General features: G+C 55.9%; 2 protein-coding genes across 2 annotated transcripts in view; one reads left to right on the forward strand and one right to left on the reverse strand.

Moving 5' to 3' along the window:
• Positions 1 to 18,955, forward strand: part of LOC116952678 (solute carrier family 23 member 1-like) — a 40,208-nt gene extending 21,253 nt beyond the window's left edge. Inside the window, exons 7-12 of the mRNA XM_032972258.2 lie at positions 1,762 to 1,918; positions 3,872 to 4,125; positions 10,495 to 10,659; positions 10,974 to 11,082; positions 14,910 to 15,005; positions 17,988 to 18,955. Of these exons, the coding sequence (XP_032828149.2) occupies positions 1,762 to 1,918; positions 3,872 to 4,125; positions 10,495 to 10,659; positions 10,974 to 11,082; positions 14,910 to 15,005; positions 17,988 to 18,217 (1,011 nt within the window). The 3' untranslated portion in view covers positions 18,218 to 18,955. The remainder of the gene's footprint in view (positions 1 to 1,761; positions 1,919 to 3,871; positions 4,126 to 10,494; positions 10,660 to 10,973; positions 11,083 to 14,909; positions 15,006 to 17,987) is intronic.
• A 1,747-nt stretch (positions 18,956 to 20,702) lies between these two features.
• LOC116952677 (serine/threonine-protein kinase B-raf-like) overlaps positions 20,703 to 27,967 on the reverse strand; it is a 30,356-nt gene continuing 23,091 nt past the window's right edge. The window contains exons 12-17 of the mRNA XM_032972256.2: positions 27,646 to 27,822; positions 27,041 to 27,087; positions 26,315 to 26,433; positions 25,181 to 25,312; positions 24,274 to 24,408; positions 20,703 to 23,237 (exon numbers count right to left, since the gene is read on the reverse strand). Coding sequence (XP_032828147.2) covers positions 23,046 to 23,237; positions 24,274 to 24,408; positions 25,181 to 25,312; positions 26,315 to 26,433; positions 27,041 to 27,087; positions 27,646 to 27,822 — 802 coding nt within the window. The 3' untranslated portion in view covers positions 20,703 to 23,045. The remainder of the gene's footprint in view (positions 23,238 to 24,273; positions 24,409 to 25,180; positions 25,313 to 26,314; positions 26,434 to 27,040; positions 27,088 to 27,645; positions 27,823 to 27,967) is intronic.

Genomic DNA, 27,967 nt, shown 5'->3' on the forward strand with positions numbered 1-27,967 from the left:
CCACTCGAGAGACAAAGGCGGCCGGGCGTGGTGGTGGCCGTGTGCCCCCCGCGTGCGCCGTGCCGGCCCTCCATAAGTGTGTGTGTACACCCTGTGTGTGTGTGGTGTGTACACCCTGTGTGTGTGTGTACACCCTGTGTGTGTGTGGTGTGTACACCCTGTGTGTGTGTGTGTACACCCTGTGTGTGTGTGGTGTGTACACCCTGTGTGTGTGTGTACACCCTGTGTGTGTGTGTACACCCTGTGTGTGTGTGTGTACACCCTGTGTGTGTGTGGTGTGTACACCCTGTGTGTGTGTGTGTACACCCTGTGTGTGTGTACACCCTGTGTGTGTGTGTGTACACCCTGTGTGTGTGTACACCCTGTGTGTGTGTATACACCCTGTGTGTGTGTGTACACCCTGTGTGTGTGTGTGTACACCCTGTGTGTGTGTGTGTACACCCTGTGTGTGTGTGGCGTGTACACCCTGTGTGTGTGTGTACACCCTGTGTGTGTGTGGCGTGTACACCCTGTGTGTGTGTGTACACCCTGTGTGTGTGTGTACACCCTGTGTGTGTGTGTACACCCTGTGTGTGTGTGTGTACACCCTGTGTGTGTGTGGTGTGTACACCCTGTGTGTGTATACACCCTGTGTGTGTGTACACCCTGTGTGTGTGTGTATATACACCGTGTGTGTGTATGTACACCCTGTGTGTGTGTGTACACCCTGTGTGTGTGTGTACACCCTGTGTGTGTGTAGTGTGTACACCCTGTGTGTGTGTGTACACCCTGTGTGTGTGTGTACACCCTGTGTGTGTGTACACCCTGTGTGTGTGTGTACACCCTGTGTGTATGTGTGTGTACACCCTGTGTGTATGTGTGTGTACACCCTGTGTGTGTGTGTACACCCTGTGTGTGTGTGTGTACACCCTGTGTGTGTGTACACCCTGTGTGTGTGTGTACACCCTGTGTGTGTGTGGTGTGTACACCCTGTGTGTGTGTATACACCCTGTGTGTGTGTACACCCTGTGTGTGTGTGTACACCCTGTGTGTGTGTGTATATACACCGTGTGTGTGTGTGTACACCCTGTGTGTGTGTGTACACCATGTGTGTGTGTGTGTACACCCTGTGTGTGTGTGTGTGTGTACACCCTGTGTGTGTGTGTACACCCTGTGTGTGTGTGTACACCCTGTGTGTGTGTGTGTACACCCTGTGTGTGTGTGTACACCCTGTGTGTGTGTGTACACCCTGTGTGTGTGTGTGTACACCCTGTGTGTGTGTGTGTACACCCTGTGTGTGTAGTGTGTACACCCTATGTGTGTGTACACCCTATGTGTGTGTACACCCTGTGTGTGTGTACACCCTGTGTGTGTGTGTACACCCTGTGTGTGTGTGTACACCCTGTGTGGTGTGTACACCCTGTGTGTGTGTGTGTACACCCTGTGTGTGTGTGTGTACACCCTGTGTGTGTGTTCACCGTGTGTGTGTGTACACCTGTGTGTGTGTGCACACTCTGTGTGTGTGTACACCCTGTGTGTGTGTGTACACCCTGTGTGTGTGTGTGTACACCCTGTGTGTGTGTGTGTGTACACCCTGTGTGTGTGTGTGCACACCCTGTGTGTGTGTGTGTACACCCTGTGTGTGTGTGTGTACACCCTGTGTGTGTGTGTACACCCTGTGTGTGTGTGTGCACACCCTGTGTGTGTGTGTGTACACCCTGTGTGTGTGTGTGTACACCCTGTGTGTGTGTGTACACCCTGTGTGTGTGTATACACCCCCAGGTGCTGTTGGGGATGGGGCTGGCCTGGCTCGTGTGCCACCTGCTCACTGTGTGTGGGGGCCTGCCAGACCAACCCGACGCCTACGGCTACCTGGCCCGCACCGACCTCAAGGCCGAGGCGATGGGCAGCGCTCCCTGGATTTACCTGCCCTACCCAGGTAGAGTGCGCAAGGAGGCACGGAGAGAATCAAGGTCGGGAAGACGATCAGAAAGAGATAGGCACAGGTCCGGGACAACGTCGCATTTGGTCCTCATCCGGCAGTGAAAATAATCCGGTGACGATGATGTAAGTGTGGAGATACGCATGCTCGGAATTACACTGAGAGACAGAAAGAGGAGCACGTGGATTAGGGAAGACACTCAAAGTTGAGACGTCAAATTGATTGTTTAGAAAGTGAGTGGGCTCCCGGGTTGTATGCTATTTGCGAGATGTTAATGACCTCACCTGGTATGCAGGAGGTCGTAGGTTCGTTCCAGACCCTGATGCCGACTGTATATTTGGAGTTTGTGTGTCTCATCATCATCACGGTGGCTAGGAGATGTTAACTACCTCGCTTGGTATACAGGAGGTCGTGGGTTCCATCCCGACCCTGACGCCTGCTGTATAGTTGGAGTTTGCGTGTCTCTCTCTCTCTCCATCATCACGGTGGCTAGGAGATGTTAACTACCTCGCCTGGTATGCAGGAGGTCGTGGGTTTGATCCAGACCCTGACGCCTGCTGCTGTATATTTCGAGTTTGTGTGTCTCTCTCATCATCACCATCATCACGGTGGCTAGGAGATGTTAACTACCTCGCTTGGTATACAGGAGGTCGTGGGTTCCATCCCGACCCTGGCGCCTGCTGTATAGTTGGAGTTTGCGTGTCTCTCTCTCTCATCATCATCACGGTGGCTAGGAGATGTTAACTACCTCGCCTGGTATGCAGGAGGTCGTGGGTTTGATCCAGACCCTGACGTCTGCTGCTGTATATTTCGAGTTTGTGTGTCTCTCTCATCATCACCATCATCACGGTGGCTAGGAGATGTTAACTACCTCGCCTGGTATACAGGAGGTCGTGGGTTCGATCCAGACCTTGACGCCTACCTGCTGTATATTTGAAGTTTGCGTGTTCTCCCCGTGGTCACGTGGATTTTTTCCTCTGGGTCAACAGGGGGGCAGACTTCATCCAACTGTGAATAGATCATGGTTGATAATGACGACATACAAAGTCACTGTATTCTATTGCATCTATCGCGCAGTGCAGCATACACTACATGACTCATGTATGTATATTGAACTTCTTTCGCACTCTACGAAGCCAACCGTGCTATTCGGAGGTACATAACGCCATTCTCGGTGCAACAGAAATGTACATTACAACCATCGCTCAGCTCTGCGTTATTCTGGCATTGCACGTCGAGTTGGACGGCGATCATATCGACAAAGGTTCCCCATATAGCCTCATCCAGACTGTTGGGGCAAGTGCCGTCAGTGAATGAATACCGGCACGGCCCACGAGGGAGGGTGAAGGGGGTGGGGTGTGGCTAGCACCACGCCCGGCCACCTTTGTCTCCCCATCGCCGAAGTTTGCACCAGATCCTAAGTTGTTACGGCCGAAGGCTTCGTGGTGCAGGGCGCTTCCCTGCCGCCGCTCACTGCACGTGTGTGATTAAAGAGCTTCACGGCTCATCGGATTTCTCCACGATCGATATTCTAATTCTCACCACTCACTCCGCTCGCCTCGTGCGCCCTCCGCTACCCACTACCCCCCTACTACCCCCCCCCACTACCCCCCACCCGCCCCCCCCCATTACCCCCCACTACCCGCCCCCCCCCACTACCCCCCACCCACCCCCCTCCACCGCTCCCCCCCGCCCCACCCACACCCACCCCGCGTTTCCCCCCACCCACCCCCACCCGCCCCCCCCACTACCCCCCACCCGCCCCCCCACTACCCCCCCACCCACCGCCCTCCCCACCCACCGCCCCCCCCACCCCGCGTTCCCCCCCACCCACCCCCACTCCCCCCCCGCCCCCTCCCCCACTACGCCCCACACCCCCTCCCACTACCCCCCCACCCCACGTTCCCCCCCCCCCACCTCGCTCCCCCCCCCCGCCCCCCACCGCGGCAGGCCAGTGGGGCGTCCCGAGCGTGAGCGCTGCGAGTGCGGTGGGGATGCTGGCCGGCGTGGTGTCCTCCGTGGTGGAGTCGGTGGGGGACTACCACGCGTGCGCCCGCCTGGCGGGAGCACCGCCGCCGCCGCGCCACGCCGTCAACCGCGGCGTCGCCCTCGAGGGCCTCGGCTGCCTCCTCGCCGGCGCCTGGGGCACCGGCAACGGCACCACCTCCTACAGCGAGAACGTCGCCGCCATCGGCATCACCAAGGTGGCGGAGGGACGACGAGGAGGATGAGGAGGGGTTGCTAGGAGGAGTAGGGGTTGATAGGAGTAGGGGTTGCTAGGAGTAGGGGTTGCTAGGAGGAGTAGGGGTTGTTGAGGCGTAGGGGTTGCTAGGAGTAGAAGGTGCTAGGAGTAGAGGTTGCTAGGAGTAGGGGTTGCTAGGAGTAGGGGTTGCTAGGAGTAGGGGTTGCTAGTAGTAGGGGTTGCTAGGAGTAGGGGTTGCTAGGAGTAGGGGTTGCTAGGAGTAGGGGTTGCTAGGAGTAGGGGTTGCTAGGAGTAGAGGTTGATAGGAGTAGGGGTTACTAGGTGTAGAGGTTGCTAGGAGTAGAGGTTGATAGGAGTAGAGGTTGCTAGGAGTAGGGGTTGCTAGGAGTAGGGGTTGCTAGGAGGAGTAGGGGTTGTTGAGGCGTAGGGGTTGCTAGGAGTAGAAGGTGCTAGGAGTAGAGGTTGCTAGGAGTAGGGGTTGCTAGGAGTAGGGGTTGCTAGGAGTAGGGGTTGCTAGTAGTAGGGGTTGCTAGGAGTAGGGGTTGCTAGGAGTAGGGGTTGCTAGGAGTAGGGGTTGCTAGGAGTAGGGGTTGCTAGGAGTAGGGGTTGCTAGGAGTAGAGGTTGATAGGAGTAGGGGTTACTAGGTGTAGAGGTTGCTAGGAGTAGAGGTTGATAGGAGTAGAGGTTGCTAGGAGTAGGGGTTGCTAGGAGTAGAGGTTGCTAGGAGTAGGGGTTGCTAGTAGTAGAGGTTGCTAGGAGTAGGGGTTGCTAGGAGTAGAGGGTGCTAGGAGTAGGGGTTGCTAGGTGTAGGGGTTGCTAGGAGTAGGGGTTGCTAGGAGTAGGGGTTGCTAGGAGTAGGGGTTGCTAGGAGTAGGGGTTGCTATGAGTAGGGGTTGCTAGGAGTAGGGGTTGCTAGGTGTAGAGGTTGCTAGGAGTAGGGGTTGCTAGGAGTAGGGGTTGCTAGGAGTAGAGGGTGCTAGGAGTAGGGGTTGCTAGGAGTAGAGGGTGCTAGGAGTAGGGGTTGCTAGGAGTAGGGGTTGCTAGGAGTAGGGGTTGCTAGGAGTAGGGGTTGCTAGGAGTAGGGGTTGCTAGGAGTAGGGGTTGCTAGTAGTAGGGGTTGCTAGGAGTAGGGGTTGCTAGGAGTAGGGGTTGCTAGGAGTAGAGGTTGCTAGGAGTAGGGGTTGGTAGTAATGGAGGTTGCTAGGAGTAGAGGTTGCTAGGAATAGAGGTTGATAGGAGTAGGGGTTGCTAGGAGTAGTGGTTGCTAGGAGTAGGGGTTGCTAGGAGTAGAGGGTGCTAGGAGTAGAGGTTGCTAGGAGTAGAGGGTGCTAGGAGTAGGGGTTGATAGGTGTAGGGGTTGCTAGAAGTAGGGGTTGCTAGGAATAGGGGTTGCTAGGTGTAGAGGTTGCTAGGAGTAGAGTTTGCTAAGAGTAGGGGTTGATAGGTGTTGGGGTTGCTAGGAGTAGGGGTTGCTAGGAGTAGGGGTTGCTAGGAGTAGGGGTTGCTAGGAGGAGTAGGGGTTGTTGAGGCGTAGGGGTTGCTAGGAGTAGAAGGTGCTAGGAGTAGAGGTTGCTAGGAGTAGGGGTTGCTAGGAGTAGGGGTTGCTAGGAGTAGGGGTTGCTAGTAGTAGGGGTTGCTAGGAGTAGGGGTTGCTAGGAGTAGGGGTTGCTAGGAGTAGGGGTTGCTAGGAGTAGGGGTTGCTAGGAGTAGAGGTTGATAGGAGTAGGGGTTACTAGGTGTAGAGGTTGCTAGGAGTAGAGGTTGATAGGAGTAGAGGTTGCTAGGAGTAGGGGTTGCTAGGAGTAGAGGTTGCTAGGAGTAGGGGTTGCTAGTAGTAGAGGTTGCTAGGAGTAGGGGTTGCTAGGAGTAGAGGGTGCTAGGAGTAGGGGTTGCTAGGTGTAGGGGTTGCTAGGAGTAGGGGTTGCTAGGAGTAGGGGTTGCTAGGAGTAGGGGTTGCTAGGAGTAGGGGTTGCTAGGAGTAGGGGTTGCTAGGAGTAGGGGTTGCTAGGTGTAGAGGTTGCTAGGAGTAGGGGTTGCTAGGAGTAGGGGTTGCTAGGAGTAGAGGGTGCTAGGAGTAGGGGTTGCTAGGAGTAGAGGGTGCTAGGAGTAGGGGTTGCTAGGAGTAGGGGTTGCTAGGAGTAGGGGTTGCTAGGAGTAGGGGTTGCTAGGAGTAGGGGTTGCTAGGAGTAGGGGTTGCTAGTAGTAGGGGTTGCTAGGAGTAGGGGTTGCTAGGAGTAGGGGTTGCTAGGAGTAGAGGTTGCTAGGAGTAGGGGTTGGTAGTAATGGAGGTTGCTAGGAGTAGAGGTTGCTAGGAATAGAGGTTGATAGGAGTAGGGGTTGCTAGGAGTAGTGGTTGCTAGGAGTAGGGGTTGCTAGGAGTAGAGGGTGCTAGGAGTAGAGGTTGCTAGGAGTAGAGGGTGCTAGGAGTAGGGGTTGATAGGTGTAGGGGTTGCTAGAAGTAGGGGTTGCTAGGAATAGGGGTTGCTAGGTGTAGAGGTTGCTAGGAGTAGAGTTTGCTAAGAGTAGGGGTTGATAGGTGTTGGGGTTGCTAGGAGTAGGGGTTGCTAGGAGTAGGGGTTGCTAGGAGTAGGGGTTGCTAGGAGTAGATGTTGCTAGGAGTAGGGGTTGCTAGGAGTAGGGGTTGATAGGTGTAGGGGTTTATAGGAGTAGAGGTTGCTAGGAGTAGGGGTTGATAGGAGTAGGGGTTGCTAGGAGTAGGGGTTGCTAGGAGTAGGGGTTGATAGGAGTAGGGGTTGCTAGGAGTAGAGGTTGCTAGGAGTAGGGGTTGATTGGAGTAGGGTTTGATAGGAAGTGGGGTTGCTAGGTGTAGGGGTTGCTAGGAGTAGGGGTTGCTAGGAGTAGGGGTTGCTAGGAGTAGGGGTTGCTAGGAGTAGGGGTTGCTAGGAGTAGGGGTTGCTAGGAGTAGGGGCAGCTAGGAGTAGGGGTTGCTAGGTGTAGAGGTTGCTAGGAGTAGAGGTTGCTAGGAGTAGGGGTTGCTAGGAGTAGAGGGTGCTAGGAGTAGGGGTTGCTAGGAGTAGGGGTTGCTAGGAGTAGGAGTTTCTAGGGGTAGAGGTTGCTAGGAGTAGAGGTTGCTAGGAGTAGAGGTTGCTAGGAGTAGGGGTTGATAGGAGTAGGGGTTGCTAGGAGAAGGGGTTGCTAGGAGTAGAGGTTGATAGGAGTAGGGGTTGCTAGGAGTAGGGGTTGCTAGGAGTAGAGGTTGCTAGGAGTGGGGGTTGCTAGGTGTAGGGGTTGCTAGGAGTAGGGGTTGCTAGGAGTAGGGGTTGCTAGGAGTAGGGGTTGCTTGTAGGGGTTGCTAGGAGTAGGGGTTGCTAGGAGTATAGGTTGCTAGGAGTAGGGGTTGATAGGTGTAGGAGTTGCTAGGAGTAGGGGTTGCTAGGAGTAGAGGTTGCTAGTAGTAGCGGTTGCTAGGAGTATGGGTTGCTAGGAGTAGAGGTTGATAGGAGTAGAGGTTGCTAGGTGTACGTGTTGCTAGGAGTAGGGGTTGCTAGGAGTAGGGGTTGCTAGGAGTAGGGGTTGGTAGGAGTAGAGGTTGCTAGGAGTAGGGGTTGCTAGGAGTAGAGGTTGCTAGGAGTAGAGGTTGCTAGGAGTAGGGGTTGATAGGAGTAGGGGTTGATAGGTGTAGGGGTTGCTAGGAGTAGAGGTTGCTAGGAGGAGGGGTTGCTAGGAGTAGGGGTTGCTAGGAGTAGGGGTTGCTAGGAGTGAGGGTTGCTAGGAGTAGGGGTTGATAGGAGTAGGGGTTGCTAGGTGTAGAGGTTGATAGGAGTAGGGGTTGCTAGGAGTAGGGGTTGATAGGAGTAGGGGTTGCTAGGAGTAGGGGTTGATAGGAGTAGAGGTTGCTAGGTGTAGAGGTTGATAGGAGTAGGGGTTGCTAGGAGTAGAGGTTGCTAGGTTTAGGGGTTGCTAGGAGTAGAGGTTGCTAGGAGTAGGGGTTGCTAGGAGTAGGGGTTGCTAGGAGTAGGGGTTGCTAGGTGTAGAGGTTGATAGGAGTAGGGGTTGCTAGGAGTAGAGGTTGATAGGAGTAGGGGTTGCTAGGAGTAGAGGTTGCTAGGAGTAGGGGTTGCTAGGAGTAGAGGGTGCTAGGAGTAGGGGTTGCTAGGAGTAGGGGTTGCTAGGAGTAGGAGTTTCTAGGGGTAGAGGTTGCTAGGAGTAGAGGTTGCTAGGAGTAGAGGTTGCTAGGAGTAGGGGTTGATAGGAGTAGGGGTTGCTAGGAGAAGGGGTTGCTAGGAGTAGAGGTTGATAGGAGTAGGGGTTGCTAGGAGTAGGGGTTGCTAGGAGTAGAGGTTGCTAGGAGTGGGGGTTGCTAGGTGTAGGGGTTGCTAGGAGTAGGGGTTGCTAGGAGTAGGGGTTGCTAGGAGTAGGGGTTGCTTGTAGGGGTTGCTAGGAGTAGGGATTGCTAGGAGTATAGGTTGCTAGGAGTAGGGGTTGATAGGTGTAGGAGTTGCTAGGAGTAGGGGTTGCTAGGAGTAGAGGTTGCTAGTAGTAGCGGTTGCTAGGAGTATGGGTTGCTAGGAGTAGAGGTTGATAGGAGTAGAGGTTGCTAGGTGTACGTGTTGCTAGGAGTAGGGGTTGCTAGGAGTAGGGGTTGCTAGGAGTAGGGGTTGGTAGGAGTAGAGGTTGCTAGGAGTAGGGGTTGCTAGGAGTAGAGGTTGCTAGGAGTAGAGGTTGCTAGGAGTAGGGGTTGATAGGAGTAGGGGTTGATAGGTGTAGGGGTTGCTAGGAGTAGAGGTTGCTAGGAGGAGGGGTTGCTAGGAGTAGGGGTTGCTAGGAGTAGGGGTTGCTAGGAGTGAGGGTTGCTAGGAGTAGGGGTTGATAGGAGTAGGGGTTGCTAGGTGTAGAGGTTGATAGGAGTAGGGGTTGCTAGGAGTAGGGGTTGATAGGAGTAGGGGTTGCTAGGAGTAGGGGTTGATAGGAGTAGAGGTTGCTAGGTGTAGAGGTTGATAGGAGTAGGGGTTGCTAGGAGTAGAGGTTGCTAGGTTTAGGGGTTGCTAGGAGTAGAGGTTGCTAGGAGTAGGGGTTGCTAGGAGTAGGGGTTGCTAGGAGTAGGGGTTGCTAGGTGTAGAGGTTGATAGGAGTAGGGGTTGCTAGGAGTAGAGGTTGATAGGAGTAGGGGTTGCTAGGAGTAGGGGTTGCTAGGAGTAGGGGTTGCTAGGTGTAGGGGTTGCTAGTAGTAGGGGTTGATAGGAGTAGAGGTTGCTAGGAGTAGAGGTTGCTAGGAGTAGAGGTTGCTAAGAGTAGGGGTTGCTAGGTGTAGGGGTTGATAGGTGTAAGGGTTGCTAGGAGTAGGGGTTGCTAGGAGTAGAGGTTGCTAGGAGTAGGGGTTGATAGGAGTAGAGGTTGCTAGGAGTAGAGGTTGCTAGGTTTAGGGGTTGCTAGGAGTAGGGGTTGCTAGGAGTAGAGGTTGCTAGTAGGAGGGGTTGCTAGGAGTAGAGGTTGCTAGGAGTAGGGGTTGCTAGGAGTAGGGGTTGCTAGGATTAGAGGTTGCTAGGTGTAGAGGTTGCTAGGAGTAGGGGTTGCTAGGTGTAGGGGTTGATAGGAGTAGAGGTTGCTAGGAGTAGAGGTTGCTAAGAGTAGAGGTTGCTAGGAGTAGGGGTTGCTAGGTGTAGAGGTTGATAGGAGTAGGGGTTGCTAGTAGAGGTTGCTAGGAGTAGGGGTTGCTAGGAGTAGAGGTTGCTAGGAGTAGAGGTTGCTAGGAGTAGGGGTTGCTAGGTGTAGGGGTTGCTAGGTGTAGGGGTTGCTAGGTGTAGAGGTTGATAGGTGTAGAGGTTGCTAGGAGTAGAGGTTGCTAGGAGTAGAGGTTGCTAGGTGTAGGGGTTGCTAGGTGTAGGGGTTGCTAGGTGTAGGGGTTGCTAGGTGTAGAGGTTGCTAGGAGTAGAGGTTGCTAAGAGTAGGGGTTCCTAGGTGTAGGGGTTTCTAGGAGTAGAGGTTGCTAGGAGTAGGGGTTGCTAGGAGGAGGGGTTGCTAGGAGTAGAGGTTGCTAGGAGTAGGGGTTGCTAGGAGTAGAGGTTGCTAAGAGTAGGGGTTGCTAGGTGTAGGGGTTGCTAGGTGTAGGGGTTGCTAGGTGTAGGGGTTGCTAGGAGTAGAGGTTGCTAGGAGTAGAGGTTGCTAGGAGTGGAGGTTGCTAAGAGTAGGGGTTGCTAGTAGGGGTTGCTAGGTGTAGGGGTTGCTAGGAGTAGAGGTTGCTAGGAGTAGAGGTTGCTAGGAGTAGAGGTTGCTAGGAGTAGAGGTTGCTCAAGCATGGGGACGTAGCTCCAAGCCTAACATTCTCCTGTGCTCTTCCTGTGTCTCTAACTCCCCGTATCTCCTCCCTCGCCCCCATGCCTCCGTGTCTATCCCACCCCCGCGGCGCAGGTTGGAAGCCGCTCGGTCGTCCTCTCTGCCGGGCTCTGGCTGCTGCTGCTCGGCGTTTTTGGCAAGGCCGGTGCGCTGCTCGCCTGCATCCCCGAGCCCGTCATCGGCGGCATGCTCATCGTCATGTTCGGCGTCATCACCGCCGTCGGGATCTCCAGCCTCCAGGTGAGCGGGGGGGGGGACGGGGTCGCCACGGTGACGGGCAAAGGGTGGAACCGCCACGGCGACGGAGGGGATGGGGTCGGCACGGTGACGGTGGAATTTTCACGGCGATAGCAGCGGTCTCCGCTCCGCGCCTTCACCGTCCCGCACGGGTAAGCGAGCTCAAACAACCTGCCGTGGGAAGCCCTTCGTCTAGCAGTGGATTGATGGAGGCCTGTACATTACCACCAGTGGTGCTGTCGGGATCCCTGGGTTGAGTGAGTTCTTGGCCACGCCACCCACCTCCCCTCCTCGCCCCCCTCTCCACCCCCGCACAGTTTGCCGACATGAACTCCCCCCGCAACATCTTCATCGCCGGATTCTCTCTCTTCGTTGGGCTCGCCGTGCCGGCCTGGCTCGAGCAGAACCCCGAGTCCATCACCACCGGTGAGACCCAATCGCTCACAAACACAGAGACATGCCCCATGCGGCCTTCACAGACCGCTGGGGCGAGTGCTGTTCGTGAGTAGCACCTGTGAAGGGCCGGCATGGGTGGGTGGCCAGCACCACGCCCGGCCGACCTGTCTTCCGACTGGCGATGTTTTCACACCCCACCGGGTACTCATTTGAGGCTGAGTCGACCTAGGGGAGGCCCAGGACCGGTTGAGATAATCGTACACTGACGTTGGCCACGAGCGGTAATCGAACCCGGGTCGGCGGGATCGTAGCGAAGCGTGCTAAGCGCTGCACCACCACTTCCACACACACACACGATGACACACACGATGACACACACACACACGATGACACACACACACGGGTCGACTGATTGGGATGACTGGCTGATGCACCACCTGTGCCCCCTACTGTGCCAACCTGCTGTGCTTTAGCCACCCAGCGCTTCGCTCGTTGTTGTGAGTGTCGCTCCTCCGCCCTCCGTTGTTGTTGGAGGGCGACTGCCTCCAACTGCCCAGCAGCGTCCTTCACGAGCCTCCTCCACAGAGGCCGATCTTGACACCGCTGGTACCAGTCATCGGCAAGTCCACTCAGCTCCACGTCTTCCTGTACCACATCACTCCATCTCTTCTCTAGCCCGTGCCGCGCCCGTTTAGCCCCCTCGATCCAGCCGAACAAAAGCTGTTTTGGCATGCGGTGGCTGGGCATGCGGGCTACATGACCCAGCCAACGCAGCCTTGCCTGCCAGAGGAGCTCACCGATGGGACCCTGCCCAGATCTTTCGAGGATTTGTGAGCTCCTCACACAATCCAGCCTGGTTAAACCCAGGATGGATCGTAGGCAGGCTAGCCTAAATGTTTCTAACTGGTGAAGATGTTCCATTAGGGGGGTCCACGTTTCGCAAGCGTAGAGAAAGGAGGGAATGACCGTGGCCGAGAAGACCCGAAGCTTAGTGCGGAGCGACAGACCAGGTAGCTTCCACACAGCGTTACGCAACCGATGAAAAGATATTGCCGCTCGACTGATTCGGAGTGAGACGTCTGCTGTTAAACTGGAGCCGGTCATCAGCACACTGCCCAGGTATGGGAAACTCTTCATTCTCTCCACAACTGCCCCATCATCGATTGGAAGTTGTGGGGGTGGAGTGTTCGATGGTACAAAATACCCAGGCAGGTGCTTAGTTTTGGTGGGGCTGATGGTAAGGCCCCATCTCTTAGTGGCACGCTCCAGTCTCAGCAGCAGCGTCTCCAACTCCTCCTCTGAATGAGCAGCTATTACCAAATCATCGGCATACATAACGTGGTTGAGCAATAGGGAGCCATCCCTTGACCGCACCCGGGCATCGATCAGCCTCCCATTATATCTGTACCATATGGAGATTCCCCCGGTACAACTATTGAAGGCTTCACGAACTACATGGTCAAAATAGATGTTAAATAATGTGGGAGCCAGAGGACATCCCTGTCGCACCCCAAGGTGTACAGGGAATGGCTCTGACTCCCTGCCACGTAGTTTTACCTGGGCCCGCTCACCATCATGAAGGTCCTTAATGATCGTGAGCAGAGGGTCAGGTACTCCAAAAGCACGAAGAACAACCCAGAGCCCAGGCCTACTGATGGTATCATAGGCCTTGACCAGGTCAATAAAGCAGAGATGTAGGTCTTGCTGGAATTCCCTACACCTCTGCTGTAGCAGACGGACAGAAAATATGGCATCTGTGCAGGACCGCCTTTTCCTGAAACCGCATTGGGGCTCCGAAAGCCCCTCCTCAGCGTGCCTGGCAAGGCGATGTTGAATAATCCTTGCCAGGACCTTTCCCGGCATACTGAGGAGTGAGATGCCCCTGTAGTTGTTACAGTCTGTGCGGTTCCCCTTCTGCGGAACCTGTTCAGTGGTCCAGACTGTTGTTATGATGTCATGTAGGGCAGTCTGTGCACAAACGCCACCCTCCCTCAGCATTTCACTTGGGAGATCATCTCTGCCCGCTGCCTTTCCTGGTCTCAGACTCCGGATCGCCTTCAGTACTTCCTTAACAGATGGCACTTCAGCCAGCCACTCACAGGGGGTGACTTCTTACGATATTTGAGGCATCGCAGCCTCAGCAGGGTCATCCTCACTTTGTGCCACGATGTTTTCCTGGCTGAGGGATTTTCCCTCCCCCAGGACCTCACAGAAATGCTCAGCAAATCTGCAAACCTGTTCCTGGGGGTCGGAGATTGGATCACTGTTTTTTCCCCTAATGATGGTAATAGGTGTGGCGCTGCAGGTTACTTTTTTGATGGCGTTAAATAGAGATTTGTGATCGCGGGCCACTGAGGCAGACTCCATCTCCTCAGCAACCCGCGACCACCACCCATCCTTGCAGCGCCTCATGGCTCTCCGAACCTCCGAGCGAAGGCTGCGGTAAGCCTCCTCATTCTCTGACGTGGGATTCTGTAGCCGATGACAGTGGGCCTGTCGCTTTTTCTCAACCATCCTGAACACCTCCTCTGTCAGCCAGGGTCTCTGGGGAGGTCTGGACCGCGTACCCAAAGCAGCCATTGCAGCTGCATGAGTGACAGTCCTAAACCTCGCCCATTTACCCTCGACATCCGGAGGAGTGGGGGACGATGCCAACCCCAGCCGCAAGCGATGATGAAATTCTCGCTTGCAACTTTCATCAGATAACTGAGACCAGGCCACTTTAGGTTGGAATGGGGTCCTGGGTGTACACCCACCACCGGAGTGGAAGAATGGCAGGCGCATCTTACAGATGACTAGTCGATGGTCAGAGGGCAGATCAGCTCCACGGTAGGTCCTGGTGTCAAGGACATGGGCTCGCATCCGCTGGTCCGTCACTATGTAGTCCAGCAGATGTTCTTGCTTGGACCCGGCATGCATCCATGATGTTGTGTGGATGCGCCGATGCCGGAACAGCGTGTTGGTAATTACAAGCCCATGGGCTGCACAAAAATCTAGCAGCCTCCTACCGTTGTTATTGAGCTGATCTGGCCCATGCCCTCCAATCACTCCAGACCAGGTGCCAGTATCATGACCAACTCGGGCATTGAAGTCACCCAACAAGATAACTCTATCCCGAGGGGCCACTTTCACCAGCACCTGTGACAGGAGATCATAGAAGGCATCTGACTCATCGGCTTTGCCTGCATCCCTCCACGGATGTTCGTCTTCGGTGGGGGCATAAGTAACCATGACCACCACTCCTCACCTCCCGTTGATGGGAAGGCGAGCCCAAAGTAGCCTGGGGCTTACAGCTTCCCACACCTCACGGCCACGCTCCCACACCCCCTTCATTCCTTTGTTCAAAAGAAGAGCCACACCCTGCTGTTTGGCAGTCTGCTGCCCCGAATAGAGGACTGTCCACCCCTCATGGTGGCAGGAGCCAGAGCTGGTCCACCGGACCTCCTGAATGCCACAGAGATCCAGGCGGTACCGGACCAGCTCCCGACAGAGGAGTGGCAGCCTCTCCTCCGCAGTGAGCGTTCGAACATTCCACGTGGCCACACGAAGTGGCTTTTCGTTGTTTCTGGAGGAGCCCCGAGGGTAGAGAGTCATTCTCCTGGCTCCGCCAATTGGGGTTTGGCCAGGAGACACCACACACACACACGATGACACACACACACACGATGACACACACACACGATGACAAACACACACACACACACGATGACACACACACACACACGATGACACACACACACACGATGACACACACACACGATGACACACACACACACGATGACACACACACGTCCGTCCTTACTGGCACTCCCCCCACCCACCCTCCCCGCCGCCCCCCGCCCATCCCTCCCACACAGGTGTGCCAGGGCTGGACCAGGTGATACAGGTGTTGCTCACCACCAGCACCTTCGTCGGTGGAGCCCTGGGTTTCATCCTGGACAACACGGTGCCCGGTGCGTGAGTGCGGAGGGGTCGGTGTGGACCGCGACGAAGCCCAACTCGGGCACGCACGTCTCCACAGCGCCGATGTCTCTCTGTCTCCGTGTCTCTGTTGGTCAGTGGGGAGTGACGTCACAGCTCATGTCTCTCTCTCCGTGTCTCTGTTGGTCAGTCGGGGAGCGACGTCACAGCTGATGTTTCTCTCTCTCTCCGTGTCTCTGTTGGTCAGTAGGGAGCGACGTCACAGCTGATGTTTCTCTCTCTCTCTCTCCGTGTCTCTGTTGGTGAGTGGGGAGTGACGTCACAGCTGATGTCTCTCTCTCTCCGTGTCTCTGTTGGTCAGTGTGGAGTGACGTCACAGCTGATGTGTCTCTCTCTCTCCGTGTCTCTGTTGGTCAGTGGGGAGCGACGTCACAGCTGATATCTCTCTCTCTCCGTGTCTCTGTTGGTCAGTGGGGAGTGACGTCAAAGCTGATGTCTCTCTCTCTCCGTGTCTCTGTTGGTGAGTGGGGAGTGACGTCACAGCTGATGTCTCTCTCTCTCCGTGTCTCTGGTGGTCAGTGGGGAGTGACGTCACAGCTGATGTCTCTCTCTCTCCGTGTCTCTGTTGGTGAGTGGGGAGTGACGTCACAGCTGATGTCTCTCTCTCTCTCCGTGTCTCTGTTGGTGAGTGGGGAGTGACGTCACAGCTGATGTCTCTCTCTCTCCGTGTCTCTGGTGGTCAGTGGGGAGTGACGTCACAGCTGATGTCTCTCTCTCTCTCCGTGTCTCTGTTGGTCAGTGGGGAGCGGCGTCACAGCTGATGTCTCTCTCTCTCCGTGTCTCTGTTGGTCAGTGGGGAATGACGTCACAGCTGATGTCTCTCTCTCTCTCTCCGTGTCTCTGTTGGTCAGTGTGGAGTGACGTCACAGCTGATGTCTCTCTCTCTCTCCGTGTCTCTGTTGGTCAGTGGGGAGTGACGTCACAGCTGATGTCTCTCTCTCTGTGTCTCTGTTGGTCAGTGGGGAGTGACATCACAGCTGATGTCTCTCTCTCTCCGTGTCTCTGGTGGTCTGTGGGGAGTGACGTCACAGCTGATGTCTCTCTCTCTCTCCGTGTCTCTGTTGGTCAGTGGGGAGTGACGTCACAGCTGATGTCTCTCTCTCCGTCTCTCTGTTGGTGAGTGGGGAGTGACGTCACAGCTGATTCTCTCTCTCTCTCTCCGTGTCTCTGTTGGTCAGTGGGGAGTGACATCACAGCTGATGTCTCTCTCTCTCTCCGTGTCTCTGGTGGTCAGTGTGGAGTGACGTCACAGCTGATGTCTCTCGCTCTCTTCGTGTCTCTGTTGGTCAGTGGGGAGCGGCGTCACAGCTGATGTCTCTCTCTCTCCGTGTCTCTGTTGGTCAGTGGGGAGTGACGTCACAGCTGATGTCTCTCTCTCTCTCTCTCCGTGTCTCTGTTGGTCAGTGGGGAGTGACGTCACAGCTGATGTCTCTCTCTCTCCGTGTCTCTGTTGGTCAGTGGGGAGCGGCGTCACAGCTGATGTCTCTCTCTCCGTGTCTCTGTTGGTGAGTGGGGAGTGACGTCACAGCTGATGTCTCTCTCTCCGTGTCTGTTGGTTAGTGGGGAGTGACGTCACAGCTGATGTCTCTCTCCAGCTGATGTCTCTCTCTCTCCGTGTCTCTGTTGGTCAGTGTGGAGTGACGCCACAGTCGATGTCTCTCTCCGTGTCTCTATTGGTCAGTGGGGAGTGACGTCACAGCTGATGTCTCTCTCCGTGTCTCTGTTGGTCAGTGGGGAGTGACGTCACAGCTGATGTCTCTCTCTCTCTCCGTGTCTCTGTTGGTCAGTGGGGAGTGACGTCACAGCTGATGTCTCTCTCCGTGTCTCTGTTGGTCAGTGGGGAGTGACGTCACAGCTGATGTCTCTCTCCGTGTCTCTGTTGGTCAGTGGGGAGCGGCGTCACAGCTGATGTCTCTCTCTCCGTGTCTCTGTTGGTGAGTGGGGAGTGACGTCACAGCTGATGTCTCTCTCTCCGTGTCTGTTGGTTAGTGGGGAGTGACGTCACAGCTGATGTCTCTCTCCAGCTGATGTCTCTCTCTCTCCGTGTCTCTGTTGGTCAGTGTGGAGTGACGTCACAGTCGATGTCTCTCTCCGTGTCTCTATTGGTCAGTGGGGAGTGACGTCACAGCTGATGTCTCTCTCCGTGTCTCTGTTGGTCAGTGGGGAGTGACGTCACAGCTGATGTCTCTCTCTCTCTCCGTGTCTCTGTTGGTCAGTGGGGAGTGACGTCACAGCTGATGTCTCTCTCCGTGTCTCTGTTGGTCAGTGGGGAGTGACGTCACAGCTGATGTCTCTCTCCGTGTCTCTGTTGGTCAGTGTGGAGTGACGTCACAGCTGATGTCTCCCTCTCTCTGTGTCTCTGTTGGTGAGTGGGGAGCGGCGTCACAGCTGATGTCTCTCTCTCTCTCCGTGTCTCTGTTGGTCAGTGGGAAGTGACGTCACAGGTTAGCACGCCACGCTACGAAGCCGGCCACCCGAGTTCGATTCTCGCTCAGGACCAAAAGCGGTGCCGAATATCGGACTCAGCCTCAAATGATGACCTGGTGCGGTGTGTAAACGTCAGTACTGGGGAGACAAAGGTGGCCGGGCGTGGTACTGGCCACCCAGCCCCTCGTGTGCCGTGCCGGCCTGCGTAGGTGCTCGCTAACAGCGCTTGCCCCAACAGTCTGTTCAAGGCTACGCGGGGGATCTTTGTCTTTGGCTCATGCCTGTGTCGCCATTTGTACACAGCCTCGGCCGTGTATCGCTCAGCCGCTGTGTTGAGTTACGATTCCTATCGACGCAACCCTCGCCCATGGCACCGAGACATGGGCATAGACAACCCATGCCACCGTGCGCCCTCAAGCCACTGGGGGCGATTCAACCCCCGGGTACCTCCCCCGTGGCCCGTGTGTTGGCGTCACCCACGCCCCACGATCGATGTCTCTTCCCCCGTGCCCGCCGGTGTCTCGCAGGCTCGTCGGAGGAGCGCGGTCTGGAGGCGTGGAGACGCGCGCACGGAGAGACCGACGGCTCGGACGCCTCCGCCTACTCCCCCGAACTCCAGAACTGCTACGACCTCCCCCTGGACCTGTCCAGGCTGCCCCGCCTGGCTCGGCTTTGCCGCGTGCTGCCCTGCTGCCCCAGCCCTGCCCTGCCGCCGCCACTGCCCCCGGTAGACAAGGATATTCCGTGCGACGTGTGATTGTGATCCCTTGGAGTCCCTTAGACCCACAGCCCCCCCCCCCCCCCCCTAGTCCTCGAGCACCGCGGAGACGCCTCCCGATACCCAGCGAGGGATTGGGTTTGAGGGACACATTTGTGGGTTGAGGGACACATTTGTTGGGGAGCGAGTGGCAAGCGAAGGGAAATTAAAGTGCCGCCCGTTTGGTTGTCGCGAGGGCTCTCTCTCTCACACCCTCGAGAGAGGCTCTCTCGGTTGTGAGAGAGAGCCTCTCTCTCTCTCGGTTTGTGAGAGAGAGCCTCTCTCTCTCTCTAAGAGAGAGAGAGAGAGCCACTCTCTCTCTAAGGGTGAGAGAGAGCCACTCTCTCTCTAAGGGTGAGAGAGAGCCACTCTCTAAGGGTGAGAGAGAGCCACTCTCTAAGGGTGAGAGAGAGCCACTCTCTGTCTCTAAGGGTGAGAGAGAGGGTCCCGAGTTGGCAGAGGTCTTCCGCTGTTTTTGTGTTTAGTTTGTTTTGTGTTTAGTTTGTTGTCCTTCCCCCGTACCTCCGATCAGCACGGTGGGTTACGTACGGTACAAAAGAAGTTCAACGTACACACATACGTACGTACGTACCCCGTGAAGTCTCACCCTCTCTGTGGCTCCCGGTGAGAGGCTGTGCTCCGTGGGCGTTGTGGTTTAGGATTTTTTTCTTCTTAAAACAGTGCACAGAAATGTTGTGTTCTCAGAGCAGTAAACATGCACATTAAAAAGGATCAGTTTCATAGATTTTTTTGTGTGTGGTCCTGACTATAACCCAGGGGTGGGGAACCTTTTTATTTATAACTTCATTCGCGGGCCATACAAAATTACCAACCTAAAAATTAGCCCGTTATATTTGGTCAAACATTTAATCAACTCGCCCCTAATGCGATGATGGCTGGAACTGCTTCTCTTTGGCGAGTCGTGGTGATGATGTTAGCTGGTGTTGACGATGTTAGCTGGTATTGATGATGTTAGCTGGTATTGATGATGTTAGCTGGTATTGATGATGTTAGCTGGTATTGATGATGTTAGCTGGTATTGATGATGTTAGCTGGTGTTGACGATGTTAGCTGGTGTTGACGATGTTAGCTGGTGTTGATGATGTTAGCTGGTGTTGATGATGTTAGCTGGTGTTGATGATGTTAGCTGGTGTTGATGATGTTAGCTGGTGTTGATGATGTTAGCTTGTAGTGATGATGTTAGCTGGTATTGATGATGTTAGCTGGTATTGATGATGTTAGCTGGTGTTGATGATGTTAGCTGGTATTGACTATGTTAGCTGGTGTTGATGTTAGCTGGTATTGACTATGTTAGCTGGTATTGATGATGTTAGCTGGTATTGACTATGTTAGGTGGTACTGATGTTAGCTGGTATTGACTATGTTAGCTGGTATTGATGATGTTAGCTGGTATTGACGATGTTAGCTGGTATTTATGATGTTAGCTGGTGTTGACGATGTTAGCTGGTATTGATGATGTTAGCTGGTATTGATGATGTTAGCTGGTATTGATGATGTTAGCTGGTATTGATGATGTTAGCTGGTATTGATGATGTTAGCTGGTATTGACGATGTTAGCTGGTATTGATGTTAGCTGGTATTGATGATGTTAGCTGGTATTGACGATGTTAGCTGGTATTGATGATGTTAGCTGGTATTGATGTTGGCTGCTATTGACGATGTTAGCTGGTACTGATGATGTTAGCTGGTAGTGACGATGTTGTTACTCGCAACTGCTTTTCCAGGTTTGCTCCTAGATTTGTTTAATTTCGAGTCCCGCCTGCGGTTTCCTTGGCAGGGCCAGAGACCAAATGATTTCGTGGGCCTCATACGGCACGCGGGCCGGACGTTCCCCAGCCCTGCTCCAACGGTAGCCAAGCCCAGCATAACCCTGCCCCACTCTCTCTACCGCAGCGTTCTTCATTGCAAAGCCCCATGGCCACTGGCTGCCCCCTACAATACACAAAGAGTGAAAACACCACCCCATCGTCATCGCACTGCTGTCAAACCCCAATGGTTTATCGAATGTCTGGCGGCCCTCACACTGATGAGGTCTCATCAGCAAAAGAAAATCTGTGAAGAACACTGCTCTAACCCTAACCCAGCAAATGAGGCTAAACCTTGGCCCCAATCCGAACTATGACCCTAACCCCGCCCCGTACTCTAACCGTAACCTAGTAAAGAATGAGCCTCGACCAGGGGTCAGCAAACCTGGAGCTCCGGAGCCGCATGCGCCTCTTTAAGGACTGCTTCCTGACGTTATTTATTTTAGCACCATCGTGTCACCCTCACCTGCAGTGAAATATTGAGTTATTTACCGAGTTAAAAAAAATGGTTCTCATTAGTTTGGTTGCCGACCCCTGCACTAAACCATCGCCCCTGACCTAGACTCCAACCCCAACACAGCCCAACGCTGGGCTTAACCGCAGCCCTAAACCTGCACCCTAACCAAGCCGGTTCGATCAAGTTCCACTCAGACAACGGATCCATGCAACCGCTTTTATTCCACGCTCACGAGCGACCGCTCCGCCCGCAACTGTCGGTGGGAGCACACGGGGGGCGCTCCTCCTCGCCCGCTCCACCCCCGGCGTGCGCAGTCGAGCGGAGCGGCGTGGGTGACGGCGGCAGGCGGAGCGGCGGCGGCGGCGGCGGCGGCGGCAGGCGGGCGGGTGACGCCGCCGCCGCCGCCGCTCGCAGCCCGACGGCGTGTTTAGCGCGGGGTGCAACCCAACAGGAACAACGGAGCGGCTCTGGTGCGCGCGATCAGGCGACGGGCAAAGCGTGCCGTGCCGGGCGCGGTGACATCGCCGGGGGAACGCGACGACGACGGCGACGCGAGACGGCGGCGAGTTCGGCCGGGCGCGCCATTCGGAGTCCCCCCACGTGACGTGTCGTCGGGAGAGTCTGGGACGCCATGGGGCTTGGGCAGTAGGCACACAACGACTCGTGCCGATACAAATCGGCGAGAAGGTTATTTACAATTTATACAGGTTACACGGAAATTGCACGCTAATGTTAGATTTCGGCTGACGGCGAGGGTAACTGTGCAAATGGGATAGGATGATGGTAATATAAAAAAAGGCAAACAACAATAGGAACGAGGCGGTAAAAACAAATTTAAAAAGACACGGGGGGGGGGGGGAGGGGGGTCATGAAAGCGAATGGATTCCCGAATCCGTCTTGCCGACGTTTCTCGCGGTTGTGCCACGAGCGGTTAGGAACCGAATTAAATCAAATTCGATTCGCCCCGAAGAAGCTCCCAGCAGGTGGAGCGCGGAACGTCGGACGTCGCGTCGATCGACGCTCGGCGGGCACCCCGCCCCCCCCGCCCCCCAGCCGCTCCGCCCGCGAGCGTCACACCGGAGAGAGTCGCGACAAAGCGTCGCCGCCCTCGCCACGCCGACGGTACGAGAGCTGCAAGTTACTGGCTTACACCCTTCCCCCCGGTGGCTCCCTGTCTTCACGCGCCTCCACCCACACCTGGCCCCGTGTCTCCCTCTCTCTCCTCCCTTGGGGATAGAGGTGTGGGGGGGGGTGTGGGGGGCGGGGAAGGTTCTCCTCCTTGAGGGTTGGTTGAGGCAGCACTTGGCCGATGGAGCAGGTAGGGTAACGACAACAACAACAATAATAATACTATGAACACACACGTGCAAACACGCGGACACAAAACAACCTTCACCGTCGACGCACAACAGTAAGGAGGCAGTGTAAATCGCACCGCAACAATCAAATAATCAGCACCATCCTCAAACGAACGTCAACGCTGTCGCTCCGACCACTAAAACCTCGAGACTTCGGTCGAACTCTCCCACCAACTTTAAGCCCTTATCCCCTCCCCCACGCCCCGCAAAGTCCGGACCATCGGTAGCGGTGAAAACGGACGTGCGGACGGCGGCATCGGCGTGGGCGGCACCGTCGCGTGCGGTTTGGCCAGGTGGGCCAAAGCCGTTTGGTGGAAGCACTCTCTGATCCACACGGTTGACAACCCACGACCGTCGGTGCTCCGGTACACGCTCCGGGTCCGTATTTCTGGTCAGTGCTGCAGTCCCACGCTCCACACTCCGGTCCAAACTTCCGCCACTCCGGACCACGCTCCGGGTCGGCTCCTGCCGTCCCACCCTTAGGAGTTCACACGCTCCGGCAGACACTTGTAGTACACTCCCGTCCTCGCTCCGGTCCACACCCCGGTTTGCCCCCACGGGACTCGCGCCGGGCTGTCACACACGCCTTCACGATGCCACGGAGTAACGCGGACGAGGCGGGCGGTGCAGTGCGCGCGCGTGCGGTGGTGGCTGGCTGTCAAGTCACTTCAAATGCCACCGCTACCGCCACCCCCACCGCCACCCTCACCGCCGCCGCCGCCGCCACGGCTGTGCTGGACGTTCCACGATGCGTGCAGCGCTGCCCCCGACCCAGCCCCACCAGCAACGAGACGGTCGCGCTGGCTGCTGCTGCCGTCCCTTCTTGCCACACGATGCTACCGAGCGCCGCGTTCTTTCCCGTCCCTGCCACGAGGCTGTGTCGGGGCCCGTGCCTCCCACCCCCAAGTCTCTCCGCCCACGCCCTGGCATTGGGCGCTGCCGTGCCCCCTGTGCCGGCCCCACCGACACGGTGGGGACGGTGTCAAACGGGAGGTCGGCCCTACCACACGGCGGCGGCGTCGGCGGGCGACGTTGGGAGTGTCGCGCGGCACGCCGGCCCCACCGCGCCGTACCCGGTGGGGACGCTTGGCCGGGCCTCGCCAACACGGCGGCGGCGGCGGTTAGCGGTGTTGGACGGCGGGGGCATCGGCCGCACCACGCTGCCGGCGTTAGGCACCGGGCCGGCCCTACCACACGGTGGTGTTGGGCGAGAGCCAGGTGAAGCCGCTGTACGCGGCCGGGTGGAGCGGCGTCTTGGGCGAGGGCAGGCAGAGCGCCAGCTCGTCGGCGTGCAGGCCGGCGCGCGCCACCGACGGCTCCGACGTGCTGCGGTGGATCTTGGGCAGCGAATGCGCCAGCTTCTCTATCGACGCCAGGATCTGCGTTGGTGGGTGGGGAGGGGCAAGGGGGCAAGGGGGGAGGGGCAAGGGGGGAGGGGCAAGGGGCAAGGGGGGAGGGGCCACCGCATCACGCGGCGCATTTACAAAACGAGCCACGCTTATCGCCCAAGCGAGGGCTCGGCGATGGAACCTCGCGCGGTGGTGGCTGTCGCTGCCGCGCGCGGCCGCCTGCGGTGACCCAGCGCCGTGCGCGAGGTGGCGGCGGCGCCGAGGGTGGGCGGATCACGGCCACGAACGTTGCGACGCTCTCCTGACTGAATGCCAGCCGTTTCCATCTGCACGGGGAGGGTTGCCCCCCCCCCCCCCCGGGAAGCTCTGCTCCCCTCCAACTTGTACAATGAACGCTCAGTCGTTGGCCGAGAGCATCTTCAAATAAAAACCCCAACGCAGGAGCCTTCTGAAAAGGGTCCTACAACTCGGTCTGGCTTTCCCGTGAGTTACATTTGTGTAATTTAAAAAAAAAACGGCAGGAATACCAAATGCACCGATTACATGACCAGGTCACCACACACGGCCCGGTGAAGACACAGTGGACGTGACATGGTGACGCTAACAGACGTATAACGGCCATTGCAGCAGAAAGGTAGGATTACTGCCGTACACATCAACACGTAGGTTTACTAACTTACCAAAGACAAAGATCCCCCTACATAGCTTTTAACAGACTGTTGGAGCAAGTGCCGTTAGCGAGTACCTATGAACGCCGGCACGACGTGAGGGGCCGGCACCACTCCCGACCACCTTTGTCTCCCTGGTGGCGATGTTTACACACCGCAGTCAGTACTCAATCTGAGTACTGAGTCCACCTAGGGGTCGTCCCGGGACCGGTTTAGACAATCATCACTGGGCGATGGCCATGAACTCGGCGGCGCAGCGCGCTAACCGCCGCACCAACTCTCCGCACAAACCAACTTACCCCACTCACACGTACACACACACGTACACACACACACACGTACACACACACGCACACACACCTGCCGCGGTGGTTACCTTACGCACGCGCAGCTGGTACCTGCGGGAAGAGCAGCCGGTCGGTGTGATGTGCTTTGAGGCAGTCGGCCATGAGACGCCTCATGTCCCTCGGACAGTTGCTCCGGACTTTGGTGAGGTCAGGGCTCAAGTAGCCTCGGCCCACCATGAAGATGATCTGTCACCCAACCACAGAGCTTGAAGCCACACAGCACGGCACAGGAAGCCTAAAAACTCGGTGACACCATGATTTGTCAACTTCGCCACCTATGTATGTGTGTGTGCAGCACAACCCGCGGCGGAGCAGGTAACAGCAGCAGTGGCTGGGTGGCTCAGGCAGTCAGAGCGCTGAGCCGTCACCTCTGCGGTGCTGGTTTCGAGACCGCAGTTTCAGCCGCCCGTGACTACACCCGGGCCCTTACGCGTCGTGAAATGGTGTCATTTCCACTCCGGAATTTAAATAATATCAGTGTCATGCGATCGTAATTTTCTCTACAGCAGGACCACTGGGCAAATGCAGCATCGCCGAGTGTGTAGACAATACAGCTGCTGTTGCTGCTGCTGCTTGAGTTGACGCTGCAACTGCTGATGGTGTCAGTGCTGTTGGTGGTGGTGCTACTGCTGTTGGTGCTGTTGGTGGCAGTGGTGACGGTGTCAGCTTGGGTGTAAAGCGTTGGTGGTGGTGCTACTGCTGTTGGTGGTGCTACTGCTGTTGGTGCTGTTGGTGGTGCTACTGCTGTTGGTGGTGCTACTGCTGTTGGTGCTGTTGGTGGTGCTACTGCTGTTGGTGCTGTTGGTGGCAGTGGTGACGGTATCAGCTTGGGTGTAAAGCGCTGTTGGTGGTGGTGCTGCTGCTGTTGGTGCTGTTGCTGGTCCCGCTGGTGTCGGTACGAGCGCTATTGCTACTCCTATTGGAGGTGCAGCTGCTACCGCCGCTGCGGCCACCGCACCTGGTCTCGGTTGTTGATGTGGCAGTACGGCAGCTGGCCGGACATGAGCTCGAAGAGCACGACCCCAAACGCGTAGACGTCCGACTCGAACGTGTACGGGTTCTCCTCCTCCATGCGGATCACCTCCGGGGCCTGCGTACGACACGAAGAACCACCACCGCCGCCCCTCCCTATAGCCTCACGTAGGCTTGTTGTTTCGCACCCCCCCGATTCGCACGGTTGGTTACGTACCGTGCGAAAGAAGTTCAACGTACTCTTTGGTTCTATTCGGTAAAGTCACGTAGGTAAAAATAAAATAACAAAAAAAATCACGACGCTTCGGCCACAACACAAGTGGCCTTCATCAGGTGAAGGGACTGATGAAGGCCGAATTTTCGTGATTTTTTTGTTATTTTATTTTTACCTACATGACTTTACCGAATAGAACCAAAGAGTATGGATCCTTGCAGTCACGAAAGCTTCAAATCTAGAAATTCAACGTATATTACATTTTGATTTAAAGCTTTCGTGACTGCAGCGATTCATATTCTTGGTTCTTTCGGTAAAGTCACGTTGAAGGGGAACAATAAAATAATAAAATATATATAAAACAATAAAATTCTCACGACGTTTCGACTGTAACACATACAGTATATTGTTTTATATATATATTTTATTCTTTTATTGTTTCCCTTGAACGTGACTTTACCGAAAGAACCGAGAATATGTATATTACATTGCTGGGGCAAGTGCTGTTAGCGAGCACCTACAAAGCCCCACACGGAACACGGTGGGTGACGGGGGCCAGAACTATGTCCCGGCCGCCTTTGTCTCCCCAGTGGGGGTATTTACACACCCGCAGCAGGTACCACCTCTGATTAGCACGTCTGGCTATGTACGATGTGAAATAAGTTCAACGTGCATACATAGGTACTTATTTAAGACCAAGCAGACAAAAATTGAGGCACAGGACCGGCTCGGATAATCGTCGCTGGTGTTGTCCACGAGAGGGGATCGAACTCGGGTCGCCGTGTTTCGTAGCGCTAACCGCTACTACACCACCGCTCCCCCCCCCCCCCCATGCTACCGTGTAGGCTACATGAGAGATCTTTGTGTGACGGAACAGGGGACCGGTGAGCGAGCGAGTTCGCTCACCATCCACAGGATGGATCCGGATGGCTGTGTGAGTTGGTGGGAGCCGCTCCACCGAGTCTTCACCGTGGCCAGACCGAAGTCTCCGACCTTCACCGTGAGGTCATCGTGGAGGAAGATGTCTGCAGAAGGTGGTCAAGGAGACACGGGGCATGCATGCAACAAAGATCCCCCGTGTAGCCGTAACAGTCGATTGGGGGCAAGTGCTGTTAGCGAGCAGCACCTATGAAGGCCGGCACGGCACACGAGGGGGTGGGTGGTCAGCACCGCGCCTGGCTGCCTTTGTCTCCCCAGCGGCGATGTTTACACATCGTAACCAGGATTTGAGGCTGAGTGGACCTAAGGGAGATCCAAGACCGGTTCACATAATCGTCACCGGTGTTGACCGTGAGCGGGAATCGAACCCGAGTCGCCAGGTTCACACACACACACACAACAGAGACATGTGCATAGACACACAAAAATGCAGAGACACACACATACACTCACGGACATATAAACAAAGACACAATACACAGACGTATACACAACACTCAAATACCTCACACACACACGCAGAGAAGACACGAACGCACGTGCACCAAACAAACAGCCAGACGCTACACCCTAAGAATGCTATCAACACGAAGTGGATCCCTTACGCTGACACTCTAGAAACGCAACAATCACTGTGTGAAACAACAGGGCTGCGACGGGAGGTGACGCGCATGCGCGCGCGTGTAAGGATACTGTTGGACTTGAGGTCTCTGTGGATGATGGACTTGGCATGCAGGTAGCTGCAGAAAGGGGGACAAGCGGTGTCAACGCAGCTCCAGCCGCTCAAACAAAAACAAACAAACAAACATGTTATTACTTTACCAGGTGTAAGGCCTCACTGAGTTTCCATGTAGCGAACTGGCCACCGCAAGTGACAGCGGTACGAAGTGGCTTCATCATCTTGTTTGGTTCTTTCGGTAAAGTCGCGTGGAATGAGAATAAAATAATAAAATAAGACAATAAAATTCCCACGACGTTTCGGCCACAACGCCGCTTGCGTTGTGGCCGAAACGTCGTGAGAATTTTATTGTTTTGCTTTATTATTTTATTCTCATTCCACGCGACTTTACCGAAAGAACCAAAGAAGATGAATCCTTGCAGTCACGAAAGCTTTAAGTGGCTTCACCATCTTCAGAAGCGGCCTAGGCCACCTGAACGGTTGACCACGTGCGAAATAATTTCAACGACACGCATGCGTACACACTCATTCGCTCACCCACTCACCCTGTCCACACAGCAACACGGACCCTAGCGCCACCGCGCCCCCCGCCCCCGCCCCCCCGACACGCCCCACTCACTCCATGCCCTGCGCGGTCTGGCGCGCGATGTCTATGAGCTGCAGCACGGGCAGCCTGGTGTCGAGCACGTGCAGGTGGCGGTAGAGGCTGGAGCCCTCGCACCACTGCGTGACGATGGCGAGGCGCGGCTGCATCGTGTAGCCCATGAACAGCAGGATGTTCACGTGCCGAGTCTTCCTACACGCGCGCACGAGAAACGAGGATTCGCACCCCCGCCCGGCCCGTCCCCGATAGCCTTCAACAGACTGTTGGGGGCGGACAAAGTTCTGTTGGCGAGTTGGCAGCACCTATGAAGGCCGGCACGACAAACGAGGGTTGTGCG

This window comes from Petromyzon marinus, chromosome 48, assembly GCF_048934315.1.
Source record: "Petromyzon marinus isolate PM22_M1 ecotype Great Lakes invasive population chromosome 48, UKy_Petmar_22M1.pri1.0, whole genome shotgun sequence".
Lineage (NCBI taxonomy): Eukaryota > Metazoa > Chordata > Hyperoartia > Petromyzontiformes > Petromyzontidae > Petromyzon > Petromyzon marinus.